This window comes from Taurulus bubalis (genome assembly GCF_910589615.1).
Source record: "Taurulus bubalis genome assembly, chromosome: 10".
Lineage (NCBI taxonomy): Eukaryota > Metazoa > Chordata > Actinopteri > Perciformes > Cottidae > Taurulus > Taurulus bubalis.
Window position 1 is genome coordinate 18,152,333 of NC_136598.1, and position 19,423 is coordinate 18,171,755.

General features: G+C 38.7%; 1 protein-coding gene across 1 annotated transcript in view; it reads left to right on the top strand.

Annotated features, from left to right (window-relative positions):
* The window catches only part of pde2a (phosphodiesterase 2A), a gene marked incomplete at its 5' end in the record, with an annotated part of 127,395 nt that extends 113,730 nt beyond the window's left edge, over nt 1-13,665 (top strand). Inside the window, 18 exons of the mRNA XM_079225141.1 lie at nt 1,906-2,017; nt 2,140-2,179; nt 2,684-2,747; nt 2,984-3,065; nt 3,449-3,623; nt 4,728-4,840; nt 6,555-6,632; nt 6,738-6,860; nt 6,957-7,027; nt 7,606-7,728; nt 7,818-7,905; nt 8,889-8,936; nt 9,621-9,695; nt 9,812-9,911; nt 10,833-10,945; nt 11,922-11,960; nt 12,087-12,193; nt 12,868-13,665. Coding sequence (XP_079081267.1) covers nt 1,906-2,017; nt 2,140-2,179; nt 2,684-2,747; nt 2,984-3,065; nt 3,449-3,623; nt 4,728-4,840; nt 6,555-6,632; nt 6,738-6,860; nt 6,957-7,027; nt 7,606-7,728; nt 7,818-7,905; nt 8,889-8,936; nt 9,621-9,695; nt 9,812-9,911; nt 10,833-10,945; nt 11,922-11,960; nt 12,087-12,193; nt 12,868-13,102 — 1,786 coding nt within the window. The 3' untranslated portion in view covers nt 13,103-13,665. The remainder of the gene's footprint in view (nt 1-1,905; nt 2,018-2,139; nt 2,180-2,683; nt 2,748-2,983; nt 3,066-3,448; nt 3,624-4,727; nt 4,841-6,554; nt 6,633-6,737; nt 6,861-6,956; nt 7,028-7,605; nt 7,729-7,817; nt 7,906-8,888; nt 8,937-9,620; nt 9,696-9,811; nt 9,912-10,832; nt 10,946-11,921; nt 11,961-12,086; nt 12,194-12,867) is intronic.
* Between the last annotated feature and the right edge of the window lie 5,758 nt (nt 13,666-19,423).

Consider the following 19,423-nt stretch of genomic DNA (forward strand, 5'->3'; position numbering starts at 1 on the left):
CCTGAATACAGTAGTGTCTGTTTGTTTGTTAAAGAATCAATCTGGTAGTGTGAGAAAAGTTTTTTGTTTTAGTTTATATCTATCCATCCATCTATCCATCTCTCTCTCTCTCTCTCTCTCTCCATCCATCCATCTATCCATCGCTCTCTCTCTTTCCATACATCCATATTTCTCTCTCTTTTTCTCTCAATCTCTCTATCTATCTATCACCATCCATCTGTCAGGCAGCATGTCTCTACTTATGTTAAAGTGCTGGGAGATTAATGTATTTTATATATTTTTTCCCCCGAAACACACTTCACTCATATGCACTCTCATACAATCCCTCTCCTATGCATGCTCTCTCTCTCTCTCTCTCTCTCTCTCTCTCTCTCTCTCTCTCTCTCTCTCTCTCTCTCTCTCTCTCTCTCTTTCTTTCTCTCTATCTCTCTCTCTCTCTAAAGACTAAGATAGATGAGAGGGGATCATGTCCTATAATTTCTCCCTCTGCCAGTGGCACTGATGACAGAGCTGGCATCTCATTACCATAGTAACAGCAGTAGGATTCTGGTCGCTACTGTGCATAAAATGTGATAAATCTATCCTTCACTTCTAGCGCAGTCATCCAGATTTTAGTAGAGGCATACATCAAAAAGATGCATCCCCTCATTATATATAGATTTCATATTCATATGCAGAGTTTTTTGGAACTTCTCTTGTTCACATATTGTGACACCAGTAACAGGTCCGTCACTCAGTATTGGTGCCAGGCAGCAGAAAAGAACATGACACACGATGTGAATACAGCTCTAAGATAATGATCCCATGATGCACCTGCACCTGTTAGGATGTATATTTGTATATGTGTTGAATATTAAGTTGGCAGCAACTGTGACTTTTTTCTATCTTGCAAAACTGACTGCAAAAAACTAGCTGGTACCACAGAAAATAATTTAAGAGTATTAAAACTATGAACTTAATTGCCCTTAAATTGAGCTTCTCATGGCTTTTTCTAGGCTTGGGTCACATCCTGCCTCCCTTGCTAAAATAGGGAAATAAAGCCCTTGAGCTACACCTCACTCAGTACATCAACGCAATAACGTGCCACTGCCCTCTGTAGGCAAAGCAGGGAAACTGCAAGCAATTACCAGCATCACCGTAGTCACTGCAGATCATTTCATTAGTCAGTCTTCATTTGCCGGCTTAATGCTGTCAAGGACGGTGACACTCAGATTCTCCACCTGCAGGAAACCAGCATTTGATTCTGTTTTCAGCCAATTAGACATATTACGTCAAAGTGACTTCTTTCTTAAGCAGCTGTAATAGTTCTTTGTTCATGTGATTCTAGTCAATAACTGTGCCTCGTGCCTCTGTTGTAGCGCTGCAACTCATCATTATTTTCAATATCAAATAAAACTGATAATTGTCCCATTAACCCATTCATTGTTTGAGCTATACAATGCAGTGGTGGAAGAAGTCATGATATTTATAAATTACTGAGTAAAGTCAATTCCAGCTAAACTTGTTTTAACTGTCAGGAGTAAAAGTACCCATTATGCAAAATGGCTCCATAGAGATTTGTTTTATTGGAATATTACTTTTCATGGATAGTATAATTCATAGACATTCATTTGAACAGCTTTACTGTTGTTTAGTTTCATCTATAACAATGCATAATTTATGAACGGATTATGTTTTATATATACTGATGAAATAATTTTTTGTTTACCAGAGAATTACTTTTATTTATTATTATGAAAATTATTCATCCATTTAGATTAGATTAGTTGCAGATTGACTTTAAAGCAATCAACGAATTTATTAATATCCGTTTACTTTTGTTCATGTGTGTGTGTGTGTGTGTGTGTGTGTGTGTGTGTGTGTGTGTGTGTGTGTGTGTGTGTGTGTGTGTCTTGTCCCTTGCAGACACACAGAGGCAGATGAGCATGCAATCCAGCACTGTTTCTGCTACACTTCAACGGTCCTCACTTCAACTTTGGCCTTCCAGAAAGAACAGAAACTCAAAGTGGACTGCCAGGTATAGTGCACTCGCCCCCACACACACACTCACTCCTACACACACTTCCACACATATTGCATGCAAACATAAATACGCTTGAAGTTAAAGAGCTTTTCTTGTCTACTGTTTTTTCCACACAGGCGCTTTTACAAGTGGCCAAGAATCTCTTCACACACTTGGGTAAGTTCTGCCCGTCTGTGAAGAAAGACTGTTGTAGTACAATTTGCGTTAATGGCCGATATTTAAGTGATCACCTAGTGAAACGAATGGCGCACGTAATTGAATGAGTTATTACCGAAAAGGTGATTACATCCAGGATCATAACCGTAAAATCAGAAGGGCATTAAGTGATGGCTCCACCTCTCTATTGGCTAATTACACCGAGTCATTTAGATTCTAATCTAACGGTAAGCACCAACTGCAGAATAAGTCATTGATGATTCATCGTGATTGCAGGTGCAAAGAATTGATCCACTGGTAGAGCAAATTGCCCTCTCACTGTACCAAACCGCTGACTATAAAAGCTCTTATCATCTTGTATAGCTAATTCACAGCAACCCACTGTATAATCTCTGTTTCCGTCTATCTGGGCTTTGCTGTAATTCCTTTAATTTCCTCTGTTTTTCTTTTGATCCCCCCCCCTCTCTCCCTCTTTCTCTCGCTCTCTCTTTCTTATTCTTTCAGATGATGTGTCAGTGCTGTTACAGGAAATTATAGTGGAAGCCAGGAACCTCAGTGATGCAGAGATGTAAGCCCTCTGATTCATCTTCAAAGGGATGTTTCGATGTGTGTTTGAAATAGAGTGTGTGAATGTCTTTATCTCCATTTGAAAAGGCTATCTTGGCAATTTGTTCTTAACCGACTTGCCGCTTTTAATTAAAGGAGCAAAATGACCTGAGATGAAATTAGATAAAAACCTTCTCATTTGTTCTGCTCTGCTCTGCTCCCCATCAGCCCTCTAACTCGGTCTCTCTGTTTCTCCAGTTGTTCAGTGTTCTTGCTGGATCGAGTCAGTCATGAGTTGGTGGCGAAGGTGTTTGACGGCGGCGTGGTTAGTGATGAGGAGGTACGACACACACACACACACACACACAAACACACACACAGACGTACACAGAGTATGTGTCTGGAGACTTTCCTGTGACCTTTTTGAGGAAGGATTTCGTGCCTTTATTAGCGAGTTGACAGTAAAGACCGACAGGAAATGATGGGAGAGAGAAATGGAATGACATTCAACAAAGGTCCCCATCCAGACTAGAATGCAGGACGTTGTAATTACAACGTCCGCCTCATCTCGGTTGCATTCGTTATGCTCTCGCCCGACATATCCTGTCTGACTCCGCTGTCAACACTCAATTAAAAACAAGTGTAACAGGATAATCGTGTTTCTAGTTGACAAAAGCAATTGTGTGCGTGTCGGCGTGTGTGTGTGTGTGTGTGTGAGTGCAGAAGGAGTTTCGTATTCCAGCGGATCAGGGTATTGCAGGTCACGTGGCGACCACCGGTCAGATCCTGAACATAAAGGACGCCTACTCCCATCCTCTTTTCTACCGCGGTGTGGACGACAGCACCGGCTTCAAGACTCGCAACATCCTCTGTTTCCCCATCAAAGATGAAAACAATGGTACTAGCAGCAATGGCACACACACACACACACACACACACACACACACACACACACACACACACACACACACACACACAAGTTCTTTCATTCATCATATATAAAAAGTCCCAACTTTCTTTTTTGGACCAAACTTTGTTTGTAAAGCTCCTTTCATGCAGGTTATTGCAATTCACAGGTGACTGAAATATTAACCAATGACACCAATTGGAGATTGTTGCGCAAAGATAATACTGATAAAAGTGAAAGAAAACAAACAATGAAATAGATAAAAGGCAAAAACATTCATAACAAGAAAACAATTATAAAAGATACAAAGATATAGATCGTTTTTAATTAAGTGTTTTATGGCAATTATCTATTTAAGCAGACTGTTTCAGCAGCTCGGCTCATACAACGCTTTCTCTACTGTCCATAAATACAAAGTGGCGACTGCTGCCCCTGTAGAGTCCAGTAATGTGCAGATAATGCAATAGCGAGGCTACCGATAATATAATAACGAATCAGATTTAGTTTCATTACACTATTGGTAGTTGCTCCTCTAGTATCCTGTACAGCACGTACCTACTCTTCCTCTTTCCTTTTAAAAACGAAGCTGTTTCTACGCTCTCTCAGAATAGCACAAAGAGTTGTTACATCACATCCTTTTCACCTAAATGTTACGGTGCATAAAGTGCAGATTGAAGAGGCGACCATCCTCAGTGTGTTCCATACTTAGAAGTTGCATTACTTTGATGCTGCTCTCTACTTCTTGCTGTATCCAAGCAGAAACGCTTTAGATTCTGGGATTTGTCTCTATATAGAAAACTGTCAGATTAAGAGTTTGAACTCAGATCTTTTTATGTGCAATTAAGTTCAGCTTCATTATGAAATGTATTTAAGTTAGCAGCCCTATTTGATTCAATGTCTGTTTTGAATTCTCTGCCTCATTTTCCTTCCGTCCTTGACTCTCATCTTTCACTCTCCAATTTTCTTCACCATCAATTTTCTCGCCTTTACTTCTTCAACTCATTGCCTCCATCAATGTATCACCTTCCTTTTTATCTCTCCATCTTTACTTCTGTCCTCTTCCCCTTTCTTTTCTTTAATTCCTCCATCTTCTAGAGGTGATTGGGGTGGCTGAGTTGGTGAATAAAATGAACGGGCCGTGGTTCAACCGCTTTGACGAAGACCTGGCCACGGCTTTCTCCATCTACTGTGGTATCAGCCTCGCTCATGTAAGTCTCGACCTGCTGCAATAACTCACTCTGACTCGGTATATTGAATAGCCACAAACTGTTGGTCAGGAACAAGCCACTCAACAGTGTGCAGTGTATTTATTAAATGCTACACCAGTCAGTTTTTTATACAGAGAAACAAATAAGTCAAGCTATAAGCCAAACATATTAGGCATAAAACACATAAACTACACAGTTGCTTGATAAACATTAGCAGTTGCAAATTAATTAACAACCTAAACATCTCACTTCACAATAGAAGACGGCTTCTCACACTTTATCTTATTATCTGTTAGCAGCAATGACAAAGTGTGAAACATTATCAAGGAATAAATGCAGCATGTTTTAAGCTACACATTCATTTTCATACTCACTGAAAAAGATGTCAATAATTCTTCGTTTTGTAACATGCTCACAAAATTAATGTAATGTATAATAGTGTGATCGCCGCCAGTTCCATGCACCGTAATAATCCTTAATTAAGTTTGACTGCATGAGAGGAATTAAATAAAGTTTACAATATGAGTTACAGTGTCCATTTCCTTAGTCTTTTAAAACAATGTGGTAGATCTTTTTTTAGTGTTGTCAGAAAGATCGATCCCGTCTGGCAAAATGGGATCCGTTCAGTGGGAGTGAAGCCTCGAGGGAAATTTAAAGACATTCAGTCTGTGATGGAACTGAGTGTCTTTTATGGTGTAGTTCATAGGCAGAGTATAACCGCCACAAACCCACTGGCACTCATTCAGCAACACTAGTATATGCAGCTCACAAAGACGATGATAAAGATGGGCTGTTATATTGTCACAGTCTTTATTGTTGACATTGATTTGAAATATATCAGAACCTTCAACAACCCAGTGGCAATAATCTCAGATCAGCACGTTGTTTCTTTCATTTGCTGTAAAAAACAATTTTTACAATTTGATGATCAAACTTTGTCATCATATTTATCATCACTGAAGGAACTCTCTCCTTTTCCATGAACGGAATAGAGATATTGATAAAAAAAATGTTTTACTGGATTAATTTATCCTGCCTCTATGAATACCGTCAAGCAGTCTTGCGATTGGTTGAGTCATATGATGGATTTACAATTGATTTCACATGATGTACCTTAAGAAAGGCACTTTAATGTTGACGGAGTTTAAGCAGAGACCATGGATTAAGGAATGAGGGAAGGAAATAAAGAGCTGATACAGAAAGTACAGCTGTGGTGATACTTTATGTATCGTTTCCTGTTCACCTTCTTACTAAGCAGCTCTTGCAGTGTGTGACCTTTGAATGACTGCAGGCCACTATAGGTAGTTTATCTATGAACTATAAAGATATTTGATTGGAAAAATAATTGACTGCCCAGCAGCTCGTAAATCATTCAAACCGGAAACGTGCATTATTTATCAATGTTCACTGTGTATCATGTGTACAGTATGCTGTGGGTTGGGACAAAAATTGGTTCAGCAGGATAATATGTAATTAGCAGACGTATTATTGTAAATTCTTTATCCTCATTTCAAAATCAAGCGCTGTTGGATGCCAAAGATGAAACACCATCACAGCCTACTTAGTTATATTTTTCAAATATATAAAAAAACAAGAAAAGATAAGGAGACTGCTCTACTACTGGTGCTGTAACTGAACTGTACATCATATAGTGGTCAGTTATATGTGAACATAGCTGTATAATGTTGCTATAATATGATGTTTGCTTCTCTAGTCTCTGCTCTACAAGAGAGTTCATGAAGCTCAGTTCAGGTCCCACCTGGCCAATGAGATGATGATGTACCATATGAAGGTAACATCACATTCTACATCTCACTCCCTCTCGCACACAGACGCATTGTGTTTACTGACTGTCCGTATTATTTACTCAATATGATTCAGTATGTCTATGTTGCAGGTGTCAGAGGAAGAGGTAATTAAGCTGCTGGTAACAGGGATCGAACCCGTGAAGGAGATCCACCCCTGTTTCGCCGAATTCACGTACACACCTCGCTCCCTGCCTGACGACACCACGCCGTTGGTAAGAGACAAGTGGGAAAGAGAGAGACTGAGGGGGACGAGAGACACAGAGAGGAGGAGAAAAGAATGTAACTGATCTTGTTGTGTGTGTCTGCAGTGCATCCTCAGCATGTTTGAAGACATGGGTTTCATCCACAAATTCAAGATTGACGTGAACACTCTCGCCAGGTCTGACAAATCCATCAATTCATATTCTGAATATTAGAGCCTGTGTGTGTGTGTGTGTGTGTGTGTGTGTGTGTGTGTGTGTGTGTGTGTGTGTGTGTGTGTGTGTGTGTGTGTGTGTGTGTGTGTGAATGTGTCCTCCAGTTACTTCAAGTAGTCTGAATTGATAAATAGTTTCAGATTTTATCTTAATTTTCCACTCTTCCTACCTGTGTGTTCATTATTTCATCACTCTGTTGAATCCTTTTCCATGATCACATTCTTGTCAGCTGCTTCATAGTGTGTTGGAGTAAATGGCACTAGTAAAATAAACTGACAAGATATTGTTTGTTAAGTAGAGCGAGAGCATTAATTGAATGTGTCAAATTATTCTTTAACCTTGTGGATGGTGGAATTGATTTCTGGGACTACTTCTTCAGCATTGCAGCAAATATATAATGTAGTGCCTGTTTTTTTTTATTGAAAGTAAGAAACAAGAACAAACCCGCCGCTTAGTTTATAAAGAATCCTTTGATTATGTGCTATAAGAACCATTTGTTTCATGCTGTGTTGAAGATAATAATCAAACTGTTTGGTGTTAGGTTCTGTCTGATGGTGAAGAAAGGCTACAGGGACCCTCCCTACCACAACTGGATGCACGCCTTCTCTGTCTCACACTTCTGCTACCTGCTCTACAAAAACCTAGGGCTGTCCAACTACCTCGAGTACGTAGATAACACTTATCCCTCCACACAAGTAGCCACACGTTTAGTTGTTTTTTCACCTCAATCCGCCTTCTTTCCTCTCCTTTTAGGGACATAGAGATTCTAGCTCTCTTTGTCTCCTGCATGTGCCATGACCTGGACCACCGTGGCACCAACAATTCTTTCCAAGTCGCCTCAGTAAGAGCACAAATTATCTTTATGTTATGTACCTTCATTTATACAGGATAGTCCCATTGAGATTTAAAATATATTGTCCAATGGACACCTGCCCAAGACTTAAAAACAAAACAGCAAAATGTTGAAAACAACAACACATTTCACATAAAAGAGACAAGTAACAGACTTAAAACAAACAGCGAATTGCATCAACCAATTAATTAGCAGTGTCATTCAGTAGGATGCATATTCAGTGTTCAAATAGTCCTTAATCCTGTTTTTAAACTATTTCATGGTGCAAAAATCTTTCACCATAAATTATGTAGGTTCGAGGAATGACATCCATAATTTGTCTGCATGTTTTAGGCGTCAGAAACGAACATAGATAAGGAGGCAGTTTGTGCTTTATTAAGACCAATATGATATTCTACAGTTGTATAAAGAGGACAAACCAACTTTCTCATTCAAAATGCAATGGTGTGTATGGAAACCCAAATCACAGACAAATAGTAAAGCAGCATGATCTACTGAATGTAACATTTTCAAAGAAGACTGATTCATTAAAAGAGAATAATCCTCCTGAATAGAGTAGTAGAACAGCACTGCAGCTGCACTTTCAAAAGCAGACTATAAATTGACTTTAAGAGGCTCAGGATGAAGAATATCAATAAAAGGCTCTTAGTGATATCAGAGTCTGTGTATCTCCCCATCTGTGAATTTGCCCCAGTGAGACACTAGATGTCATTTTGATTAGAAGCATGTTCCTCTGCTTCACTGTAATCATCTATAATGACTATAACCCTGCAGCGCCTAAATGACGCACACTCCATCTCTCGTTATGCAACAAAGGTCATCGTTTTGTCAGCTTATGATTTCATATTCCTTCAGATCCATATTCAAGCTGACAAGTACAGTTTAACTGAAGGATAATGTTTCATTTGAATCAACATAATGTGTACTTAATAAGGATTGTGTTTTATTTGTCTGTCTGTTTTCATTTTCAGCAATCTGTGCTGGCTGCTCTATACAGCTCAGAGGGATCTGTGATGGAGGTAAACTAGCAACCAGTTACATCACATCGCAGGGGTGTGAGAGAGCAGACTGGACATCTATCATAGCTATGACAATATGAGGGATCTGAGCCTATATTCATTCCATGTACAGCCTGTACTGTTGTTCTGTTAAGTTATTCCATAAATGATACGATTGAGTTGTTATTACTGAGGTCATAGTTAAAGATTTAGTTGTTCCTATGTTTTTGTCCTTCCCTACTTCTAGAAGGGGGTAGAATATTAGAAGCACAGCTGAATATGATGAAGTCCATACTATTACTAAATATGACAGCAATGCTAATGAGTGCAATATAATTAGCAGCATTTAGAATTGAACGTTGTGTATTTGTATTTGTATTTGTTCCTTCCTTGTTGGTGATTTATTATGTGTGATCTACGAATGTTTTTTTTTACTGGTACGACACCTAGTGGCCAAATTCAAACTTAAATTGCTCGCAGCAGCGGCGAGGCACTGGCACGCATATATATATATATATATATATATATATATATATATATATATATATATATATATATATATATATAATATAATATAATATAATAATTATAATAATTAATTATATATATATAATTGTTTTTGCTTGTTACATTACGACATGACTCAGCATTCCCTTAGAAGCTGCACTCATTGCTTTTCCTGTTATACGTTATTTACCATGACAGAGACATCACTTTGCCCAGGCCATCGCCATTCTGAACACTCACGGCTGCAACATCTTTGATAAGTTCAACAGGAAGGTGAGATAGAGGAAGACATTCACACATTACAAAATGTCTCTCACTTTTCATTTCCATTTACTTCATGCTGCTTTCCCTGTATGTGCAAGGTAAAGTTATTTTTCATGTCTTTTTAGGACTACACACGCATGCTGGATTTGATTAGAGATGTCATTCTTGCAACAGACCTGGCTCACCACCTTCGCATTTTCAAGGACTTGCAGAAGATGGCTGATGGTACGTACGCAAAAGCAGTTCAGTATGCACAGCCACATCTCTACTTTTGCTTGAAACTCACAACCCCGAACAGCAGAGGGAGGCTTTGAAAACATTTTGTAAGTTTGCAAGTAAGTTTGTGTCAAATGTTTCCCACTAAATAATCACTGATACATATACAGACTGTGCATTTCTTCTGCTGGTTCCTTTTTTATCGCACCACACAAAAGCCACATTACTGACTCTAGATTTTCATTATTCCATGACTTATTTTTCAGAGATCTTAGGTCAAATTTCCAGCGTTCATCACTGACATTCTTAATAATCCTCTACTTTTATTGAACTCTTAACCCTTTTGAAGAGAAATTTGCTTGTCTCTATTATTATATAAAATAATTGGCTGTAACCTACTGGCCAGGGATTTGTTTCGCCTGAATGCAACCAATTATAGGTTATCCTAAGTGGAAGTCTCCTCAGTGCAATCAATTGTGTGCTGTTTGAGTAATTGAAGGACATTAAAAGCTTTTAAATGAGTTAGTGATTGCCTTGCACCGCAGAGGGTGTAACTTGTCAGTCATGGGCAAAAGTAGTGCGACCAAACACAGAATAGAAATTGGCGGTGTTAACATTCATTTTTACCAAATTTATTCTAGCACATACTGCTGGTAACTGACATATAGCTGTGGCTTCTGCTCATCAATATCTATCATCACATAGTAGCCATCCATTTTGCTTATGGGGTTTTAAAATGCAATGAGTTTTTAAAAAAAAGGGTAAAAAAGAGAGAATATGAATCAGTAAATGTTTCAATCTAAAATTGTACAGTGGTGGGAAGTTGTGGTTTTCCTCAGATCATCACAAAGTTGTCATCTGTTTTACTGTCAAAGTAAGTGTGTAATTTCAGTTCAGACAGATAATTTATTTTGCATGTGTTTGTTTCAGACGGATTCAACCCAAAAAACCGTAATCATCGTTCCATGCTGCTGTGCCTGTTGATGACGTCGTGTGACCTGTCAGACCAAACCAAGGGCTGGAAAACCACACGCAAGATTGCTGTCAGTTCATATTCTACACCAATATCTATACTTTACAATATAACTTTACCACACATTTAACTAAATGAGTTTAGTTTTAAGTTGGGAAATAATGAACAGAATATATGAATTGGCACACATATATATATGATATATTTAGTTCTTCATATTGAATTAATTATCTGATTTCATTTCTTTTTTTTGTATATTAGATTGTGGCTTTACTTATTGTATTGTATGTAATGATTGACTGAATAAAAGACAAATGCGTACATTACAGTCGTAATGTATACATTTATCAATATTAATGTTTAGCAATTAGTGTAGCACACATTACAGACTGCATTTAAAAAGCTTGTTGAAACAAAAGATTGAATATGAGGAAGGGAAAGAACTTCCGGTTTATATACTGTCTCTATTAGCTGACGTGCAGCAGCAATACATTTCTGTAGCAGCTCCTTTTTTCAGCAGTGCATTCCTAAAGATTTCCAATTCCCAAAGACTATAAAGTCAAACTGACCCCTTTCTTGGACATTAAAGATGATGGGATTCATATCTGTACCATTGGAAACTACCTTTCAATCTATATTCTATTATTTTTGCTATTCTGTGAAACTGCACTGCATTTTCGGATTATGTTTAATCTTGCGCTGCCCCCTTTTCAGCACCAAACCCCTGACCCTTGTCCTAAATCTTACCCCCTAAATCTCCAAACACCTCCAACAAATGCACTGTAATCCTTTCTCCCAAAACAGAAAACCCATTTCTGTGTAATACATGGCCTGGCTTGTATTGGTCTCAGTTGGTACATTATTTTCACACTGGTCAGAAAATGCTCTAGGATAAATAGAAAAACAGCAATCACACCAAATATTGAAATGTCATAAAGGGGAATTACATAAATAAGTGAGCTGTATTTTAAGTCAAACTTAATCAATGTCACTGTGAATATAAAACCATATGAGCAATGACACCGTCTGCCTGTTTGTGTCCACAGGAGCTGATTTACAAAGAGTTCTTCTCTCAAGGAGATCTGGTATGTGTTAGTGTACACTGGCTGTTCAATGGCATGTGAAATTATTAAAGTGGCTGAAGTGTGTGTGTCATTTTAAATGATAGAGTGCTCATTACTCACATCTATCTGTATTGTGTGTATGTGCAGGAAAAAGCCATGGGGAACAGACCCAGTGAGATGATGGACAGAGAGAAAGCGTACATCCCCGAACTACAGATAAGCTTCATGGAACATATCGCCATGCCCATTTACAAGTGCGTAAAAAGAGCTCAAACATCACATCCCCCCTACCCTGACACCTGTGATCACACCTCACTTTGTCTTAGGGTCAATACTGACTGTTGGATTGTATTCAGTATATTTCTCTTTTTTTTATCATTTGAAACTGCTCTTGTAAATATTTTTCATATTAACAAATACTCAAATAAACTAATGTGTGAGGGTTGTTTCCAGATTCCCTCCACTGTAATGAGTATTTCAGCATCTTTTAGCACATTGTTTTGGTTGTATGATCCTACAACTGTACTGTTTTGATCAGCAAACAAAACTGAGAAATTCACTATATGCTTCCCGAACAGTACCAAACAGCAGACAAACACAGTTAGCAACAGCTTGGTTCATGTTGTGTTTTTAGGTTAATGTTTTATTTGACCTTTTTATTTGAGACTTTCTCAAGCTGACACATTGAAGATCTCTTATTGTCAAGTAATCGCGTGGAAGCCTTGTCTTGATTCAATTCAGTTTATTTTGTATAGCCCAAATTCCCAAATTACAAATTTCCCTCGGAGGGCTTTGCAATCTGTACACACACATAACATCCCTGTCCCAAGACCTCACATCGGATCAGGAAAAACTCCCCCAAAAAAATCGAAAAAATAGTGTGATAAAGTGTCCCGATAACTTTGACCCCTGCCGTCTGTCTTTTCAGGCTCTTATCTGAGCTGCTACCCGGGGCCACTGAGCTGTACGAAAGAGTGGCGGCAAATCGGGAGCAGTGGACCAAAGTGTCCCACAAGTTCACCATCCGTGGGTTGCCTAGCAACAACAGCCTAGACTTCCTGGACCAGGAGTACGAGCTGCTGCAGTCCCAGGGTGCATTCGGGAGCGACGACCACTGCCTCAATGGTTGCCTTGATGATGCAGAAGGAGGAAGGGGTCAGTGACATCAGCGGGCTGCTGGCGGTTTCTGGAAGTTTTCCGTGGTCCAATAAGAGGCTGATGATACCTTTTTAGCGACCTAAGAGGGAGGGATCTCTCTGCTGTCAATCACTTAGATGCTTAGCAGGCCATGCAGAATGGACAGGACAAAGTTTCAAACTAACTGACTCCGACAGGTGATTTGAAACGTGTGGATCCATCTGAGCCGGTTCAGTGATTAGATGCCACATGTTGCTTGTGTGTCCAGTTCAGGAAAGCAGAAGGTAGTGACTTTTATCTTTTTCAGCAGCTATACTGGAAAAATACGTTTTTAACCACAAGTCACAAGTTCATTCATACAGTACTGATCCTGATTACGATTGTAAACACACACATGCACACACTGACACACAAATGTACATGCACATACTGTTTAGACACGCAACCGAGAGAAAAACAATTCTTATGGAAAAAGACTACTTCAACTTCATGTAACAGTGAGATAAAGTGCTATTTACTTTCTGTAAAATGTTTCATAAAGGCTTATATTGATTTCAATGGCTCAGCTTTGTTCACACACCAACAGCTGCCATAGTCCCTCATCTGATGCTGATGAATGCATGCTATATGGACACCTCATGTATTATTCCTTTTATCTTTGTCAGTGTCGGTTTCTCCACGGCTAAGAAATCAATGCAGTTCATTTTTATACCATCATGACAGATTTTTGTATTTGGCTCTTCAAAAATATATTTGATTATTCATCGTTGTACAAAAGAGATTTAGTTAATTTACTTACACAGCCTTATAACCCTCGGGTGTATTTATTTACTTGTCCTCATTTTTGGGGAGGTTTAAAGGACAAATTGACAATCACTGATCAATTAGTCACAGATCCCTGGCCATAATACCCCACTTAATGCCTAAAACATGAAAAACACACACCTGGTGCATATTAGCTGCTTGTCACTGCATCAAGTATGCATCTACACCTCGAACAAAGGTCGCTCATGATCTAAAACACACCCCCAGTTTATTTTTCCTTCCTATTCTTCCCACTCCTGTTATCACTTCCTTTTACTTTTTAGTTTACTGATTTCATCACAAACCACTTTAGATAGAGAGCAACCGAAGCCCTTTAAAAGATCCATCTCATATGTTAGTGTAAATGTGCCAGAGTAGAGCGTGTTATATGGAGTGTGTCATTGAGTGTGTCATATGGATCTGCCTTATTGCGCATCTTTGCTGCCTTTCTTAGAGCTTTTAATATATGAAAATTGAAATAAAGAGTCTGTTTAGTACGTATGTTGTATATTTGTTATAGACATAGTTTGAGTATCAATGCGGGGAATGAATGATCACAATGCTCAAAAGATGTATATTTGTGAAATACCTGTGTGAAAACCTCAGATGTCATGTTCACTTCTTTCTATTTTAAGTTATATACAACCACCGGTGGATATTAAGCAGACACAACATATTTTTTTTCAGTCCTCAATGCACCCAAAAATTGTTTAAGGAAGGAAGGAACTAGAGATGTAGCCATAATAGAAATAACTCAGTCCTAATAGCATCAACAGTTCACTATTGCTGCACCCCAAATGAAATGAAAATTAGAGTTTGGTTCTCAGATTGTACCTCGTAAAAAAAAAAGGGTGGGGTGGGGGGCATTGGGTGTTGTGTTACAATATGCCATGTTCAGTTTTACTTTATAGGAAATGCTGCAGAGCTGGGTAAAGTAATCAAGGACTAGTTAAACTAAGATACACTTTTGTAATGGACAGGAATACTGTATGTAGGCTGGGTGGAGGGATGAGAGTGAGTGAGCAAATGAGTGGATGGATGAGTGGGTGAGTAGAGAGAGAGAGAGAGAGAGAGAGAGAGAGAGAGAGAGAGAGGGAGAGAGAGGGGGGACTGAAGGTATTGAGATCAAGAGGGGGATATTCAGTACAACCGGTCTTTACAAAGCTGTTGATAGTAATGATGCAGACACAAACCTCAAGGGATCTTGCTAGAATTTCTTCAGTCGAAAATGAAAATATTGCAATCATGGTATTTAAATATACAATGGTTCTTGACAGGGTCTCATGAGGCTGAATGCTACCCAAACAACCTTCCTCCTTGATGCCAAGTGGCTTGATGTATGTGTTATACCTACATCAGGATATGCATCAGTGGTTGACCGCTTGATCTGCCTTGGTCTGCTTCATGGACTGATTATTTTTTTACAATAAATGTCTTAAAGGGCGTACAGATATGTTTGTAGACTCTCTCTCTATTTCTCAAGCTCTTTCTCTCACATGTGGTTTGCCCACTTCTATTATTATTAAACTACTGTTTCATATGTACCTGCCTTTTTCATGTGCAAAATGAATTGTCTGCCTCTGTTACGTACCTATGTCTCTTGTTAAATTATTATTAGGTCTGAGTTTCCAAAGGCATTTCAGTGTTAGATCACACTTTTGAAAATTGAATGGCTGTGACAATTTTTTTATCTAAACTGCTTTTGACAGTAAAGACCGAGGACAGTTGTCGATACTGAGTGTGTATCGGTCCCTTTATTTTAGTTTGTTTTAGAGAGTCAGGGTTAAATGTGCCAAGCAAACATTATCTACTTCCTGGCCAAGCTGCAAGGCAAAAAAGCGGACACACCCTAAATTAGTTTTGTTCTCTAATTTTGGAGGGAAGTTGAGGGCTGTGTTCGTATAAAACTTTTCTAAAACATCATGACTGGTCTGAAATTTCGGCTCATTCAGGAAGTATGAATCCAATCTATTTCCCATCATCACAGAACAGCAGGACTCTAACCTGTGACTTAACGTCATTGTAATGAAAGATCACCTGTGACATAATCATTTAAAGTGGCAAAAATACATTTCCTGTAAATATTAAAGTTTTAAAAAACAGAAATGTTACTTGATTTTCTGTCATTACTCCAATGGGAAGTATTTAAATTCTGCAATGTATTTAAAGTGGTTGCATTGTGTTCTCTCTCTTTTTAAATACAATTTTTGAACAACCCAAGGTTAGACTTAGATAGATGAGATGAAAGAACTCCATATGGGTATAAGGTTATAAATGTGATACTCTCCAACAAATAAGAACCCAAATTAATCTGAAATGTATACATGATGCTTATACTGAGGACTAAATCCTGTCATCTGTTAATTATTTTTTTTGGTTGAGTTCTGAGTGCTCGTGGTCTTGTTCTTCTTCAGATGTAATGAACAAGGACATTATGGATGACATTTTTAGATCTTTTCTTTTTTTCTTGGAATAAATCTGGTGAAAGGCTTCTTGGTTGCTGTTTCTAAAAGTGCACACAACACACCATATAGTGTAACGTCACCATACTCTGCAGACTGATTTATTGCATGTAGCACATGTGCATACATGCCCACATTATATGTTGCCAAATAACTGATGTAGAATGAATGCATCAAACAACGTTTTCTTTGGGCATATGTATCACATAATAATTTGACATGGGTCCTTTCATATGGCTTTAAACTGATGTTATGCCCAGAATTATGCCTATTTCCGTACCCATCTGTATTTAATAAAATTAACCCAGTTGAAATGTGGAAAACCTTGCTAAAAACAACACTATTTGAATTCAAAGCCTTACATTTGGCATTCCAATTAAAATCAGATTGAAGGTATTCCAGTTTGTTAGAGAATCTTTGAATTATCTCTGGAAGTAATATTTGATGAATGAATTTGAGAGGAGAGACGTAAACATATACATACTTGCAAGCAGAGTTATACACGTGCATAATGGACCAATATCACAACTAAACTTGGCTAGGACCATAATAATAATAATGCATTTAATTCATATAGCGTTTTTCATAGTACTTTAAAGACACCATCTTATATTAGAAATACAAAAAACGGAACAGCTAACACCATACATCCCCTAAAAACAACATAACATACAGTTGAACGAAAGAGTCCTTATCTGCCAAGAGCTGCAGCTGAAGAGGAGTTCATCCAGCTGGTCCAAAGACTCAGACAGCACATTATAGCTCAAAATAACCCAATTTCACCAAATTAAGATGGAAAAGAATACAACTGAAAACAAGACACAGGTAAACCACAGTGGTGGACTTTACACCAGTAAATGATGTGACCGCAGTAGATTAATAGAATAGAACAGAATGCAACTTCAGAAACTATTTTAGTTTACAATATGCACATGTAGTAAATATAACACTGACAGGAGTCATTCAGCATGAGCATTTCTACTTTTGATACGTAAGTAAAACATTTTGAAATTATTTCTGTGTTTCTACTTGAGTTTGAATGCAGGACTTGTAATGGTGTATTTTGCAGTGGTCGAGGAAGTATTATTATTATTCAAAAAATAGCAATAACCAAATGGTACACAACAACGTATCAAGTAGGCATACGTGTTAAATGTAGAGTTACAAGTACAATAGTTCCTTTTCGCTGTGTAGTTAAGAAGAAGTATAAGTAGCTAATGTGGAAGGAAATAAATTCAAGGAAATAAATAAGTACAACTACTCAAGTAATTATAATGAATTACTTTCCATTTCATTAGGTTATTATTATTATTATTATTATTATTATTATTATTATTATTATATATTAACTACGGGTACTTGTATTAGTAAAGTAACAAACAGACTCCAATAGACTCCATTTCCGGTGCATACTTTCAGTTCAGAATAGAACTATTTAATAAATCAACTATCAATACTCTCCGCTAAGCTGAACACATGTGATCAAGTACATTCATTTAAAGTACAGGTAAAAGTAATATTGAGAACGAGATTCCACATAAAGTCTTTCTCGCGGGACTTGGAGTGCGTGAGCTCTGCGCAATGAGATCTGCAGGTACTCCGCCATTGCTGTATGAACAACTCTCGGATTTGGCGTTTGGCTGTCAACAATAAACTTGCGGTGCCGGGACGCGGAGCTACGAGGTCGAGTGAAAGCTCGTCGGCCGCTCCACAAACCAGTAGCCACCCCCGTCCCGCCCTGGAGCATACTTTCATGTGAATACAGAGCCCACAGACGAGGCAACCATGTCCAATCTCAGCAAAAGCGGCACCAAGAAGGACACCAAAATGAGGATACGGGCCTTTCCTGTAAGTGCACGCCGCAGTAGGTGCTCTGTCCGCCCGACAGGCGGTGACTCGATCCCCGTGGTCTGGGCTGTTAGCATGCTAGCATAGTTAGCTAGCATGCTAACCAGCTGAGCTGCAGCTAATGACTCTCCGTAAACAAAGTGCAGCAGTTAAATTGTCCAGTCGCCCCCACTCGTGGTCGGTCGGTTCGGTGGCTGTTCTGGCATTTTGCCTGCAAAGTGGGAAGTTGTACGACTCACGTGCATTGTCTTTAACGTGTAACTGCCTCTCAACTCCCCAAACGTTAGCTAGCAGATTGGATCTGTCGACACAGCCGATGCTAACTTTAGCACTGACTCTTGACACTTGTTGTTTTGACTGTTTTTTTGCGGGGAGCTTTCTTTATCAAATGCATGACGTCTTTCCCACCTGAGCTCTACATGTGACTGACTTTAGTGCAATAAAAATGTCAGCTAGATTCCCAACTGTGTGCCAGATCAAAACAGCGACGTTACCACAGCTGTAGGAGGAAGCTTACAAAACAAACCTGGTAACCTAGCGTTGGCTTTAGATTGCATTCATGACTGGGTCACGTCTGGTTTCTGTCGTTAATTCAGTGTCAAAATTGTGATTTTAGGATTCTTCTCGCCGTCCACCTGGCACTCCCTTTGTCTGCAAGTCACTGTTAGACCTCATTTATGAACTGACCTCATTCTGCTTAAATTGAAATAACAGTCCATCTGTGACTGGCTGAGTGAGGCTGTTCATCAACCAGATACTTGGTTTGTTACTCCTCTATAAGTAGAGGAGTAATGGCAATGTGTGCGCAAGTGACAGTGGCCACATAGATAATTGTGTTGGTACTGAAGACCTTTTGGAGACCCATGTTGAATGTGCCCGAGTCCTGACAGTTTTTTTGGGAGAGTAGCATCCAGACATGCATGTGTTTGGGCTTGTCTGCTGAGGAGGAGAACACATTGTTCCTCCTCACTCGCTGTTGCCCATATACATTTTTTCTCCTTTTGGTCATATCTAAAAATCTTATTTCTAATTATAATGATGCACCACAGCTTACTACAGTGCTGAAATAATGTTGTACACACTGTGTGTAGTGGCTGGCAAAAAATCATGCTCCTGCATTTCCTATCCATTGGCAAATACCAGCTTTTAAATCTAATTAAAAAAAAAAAGTACACTATGTTTTAGTGTGCATAAGTAGCGAATAAGGACTGTACAGCCTCATCTACAAATGTT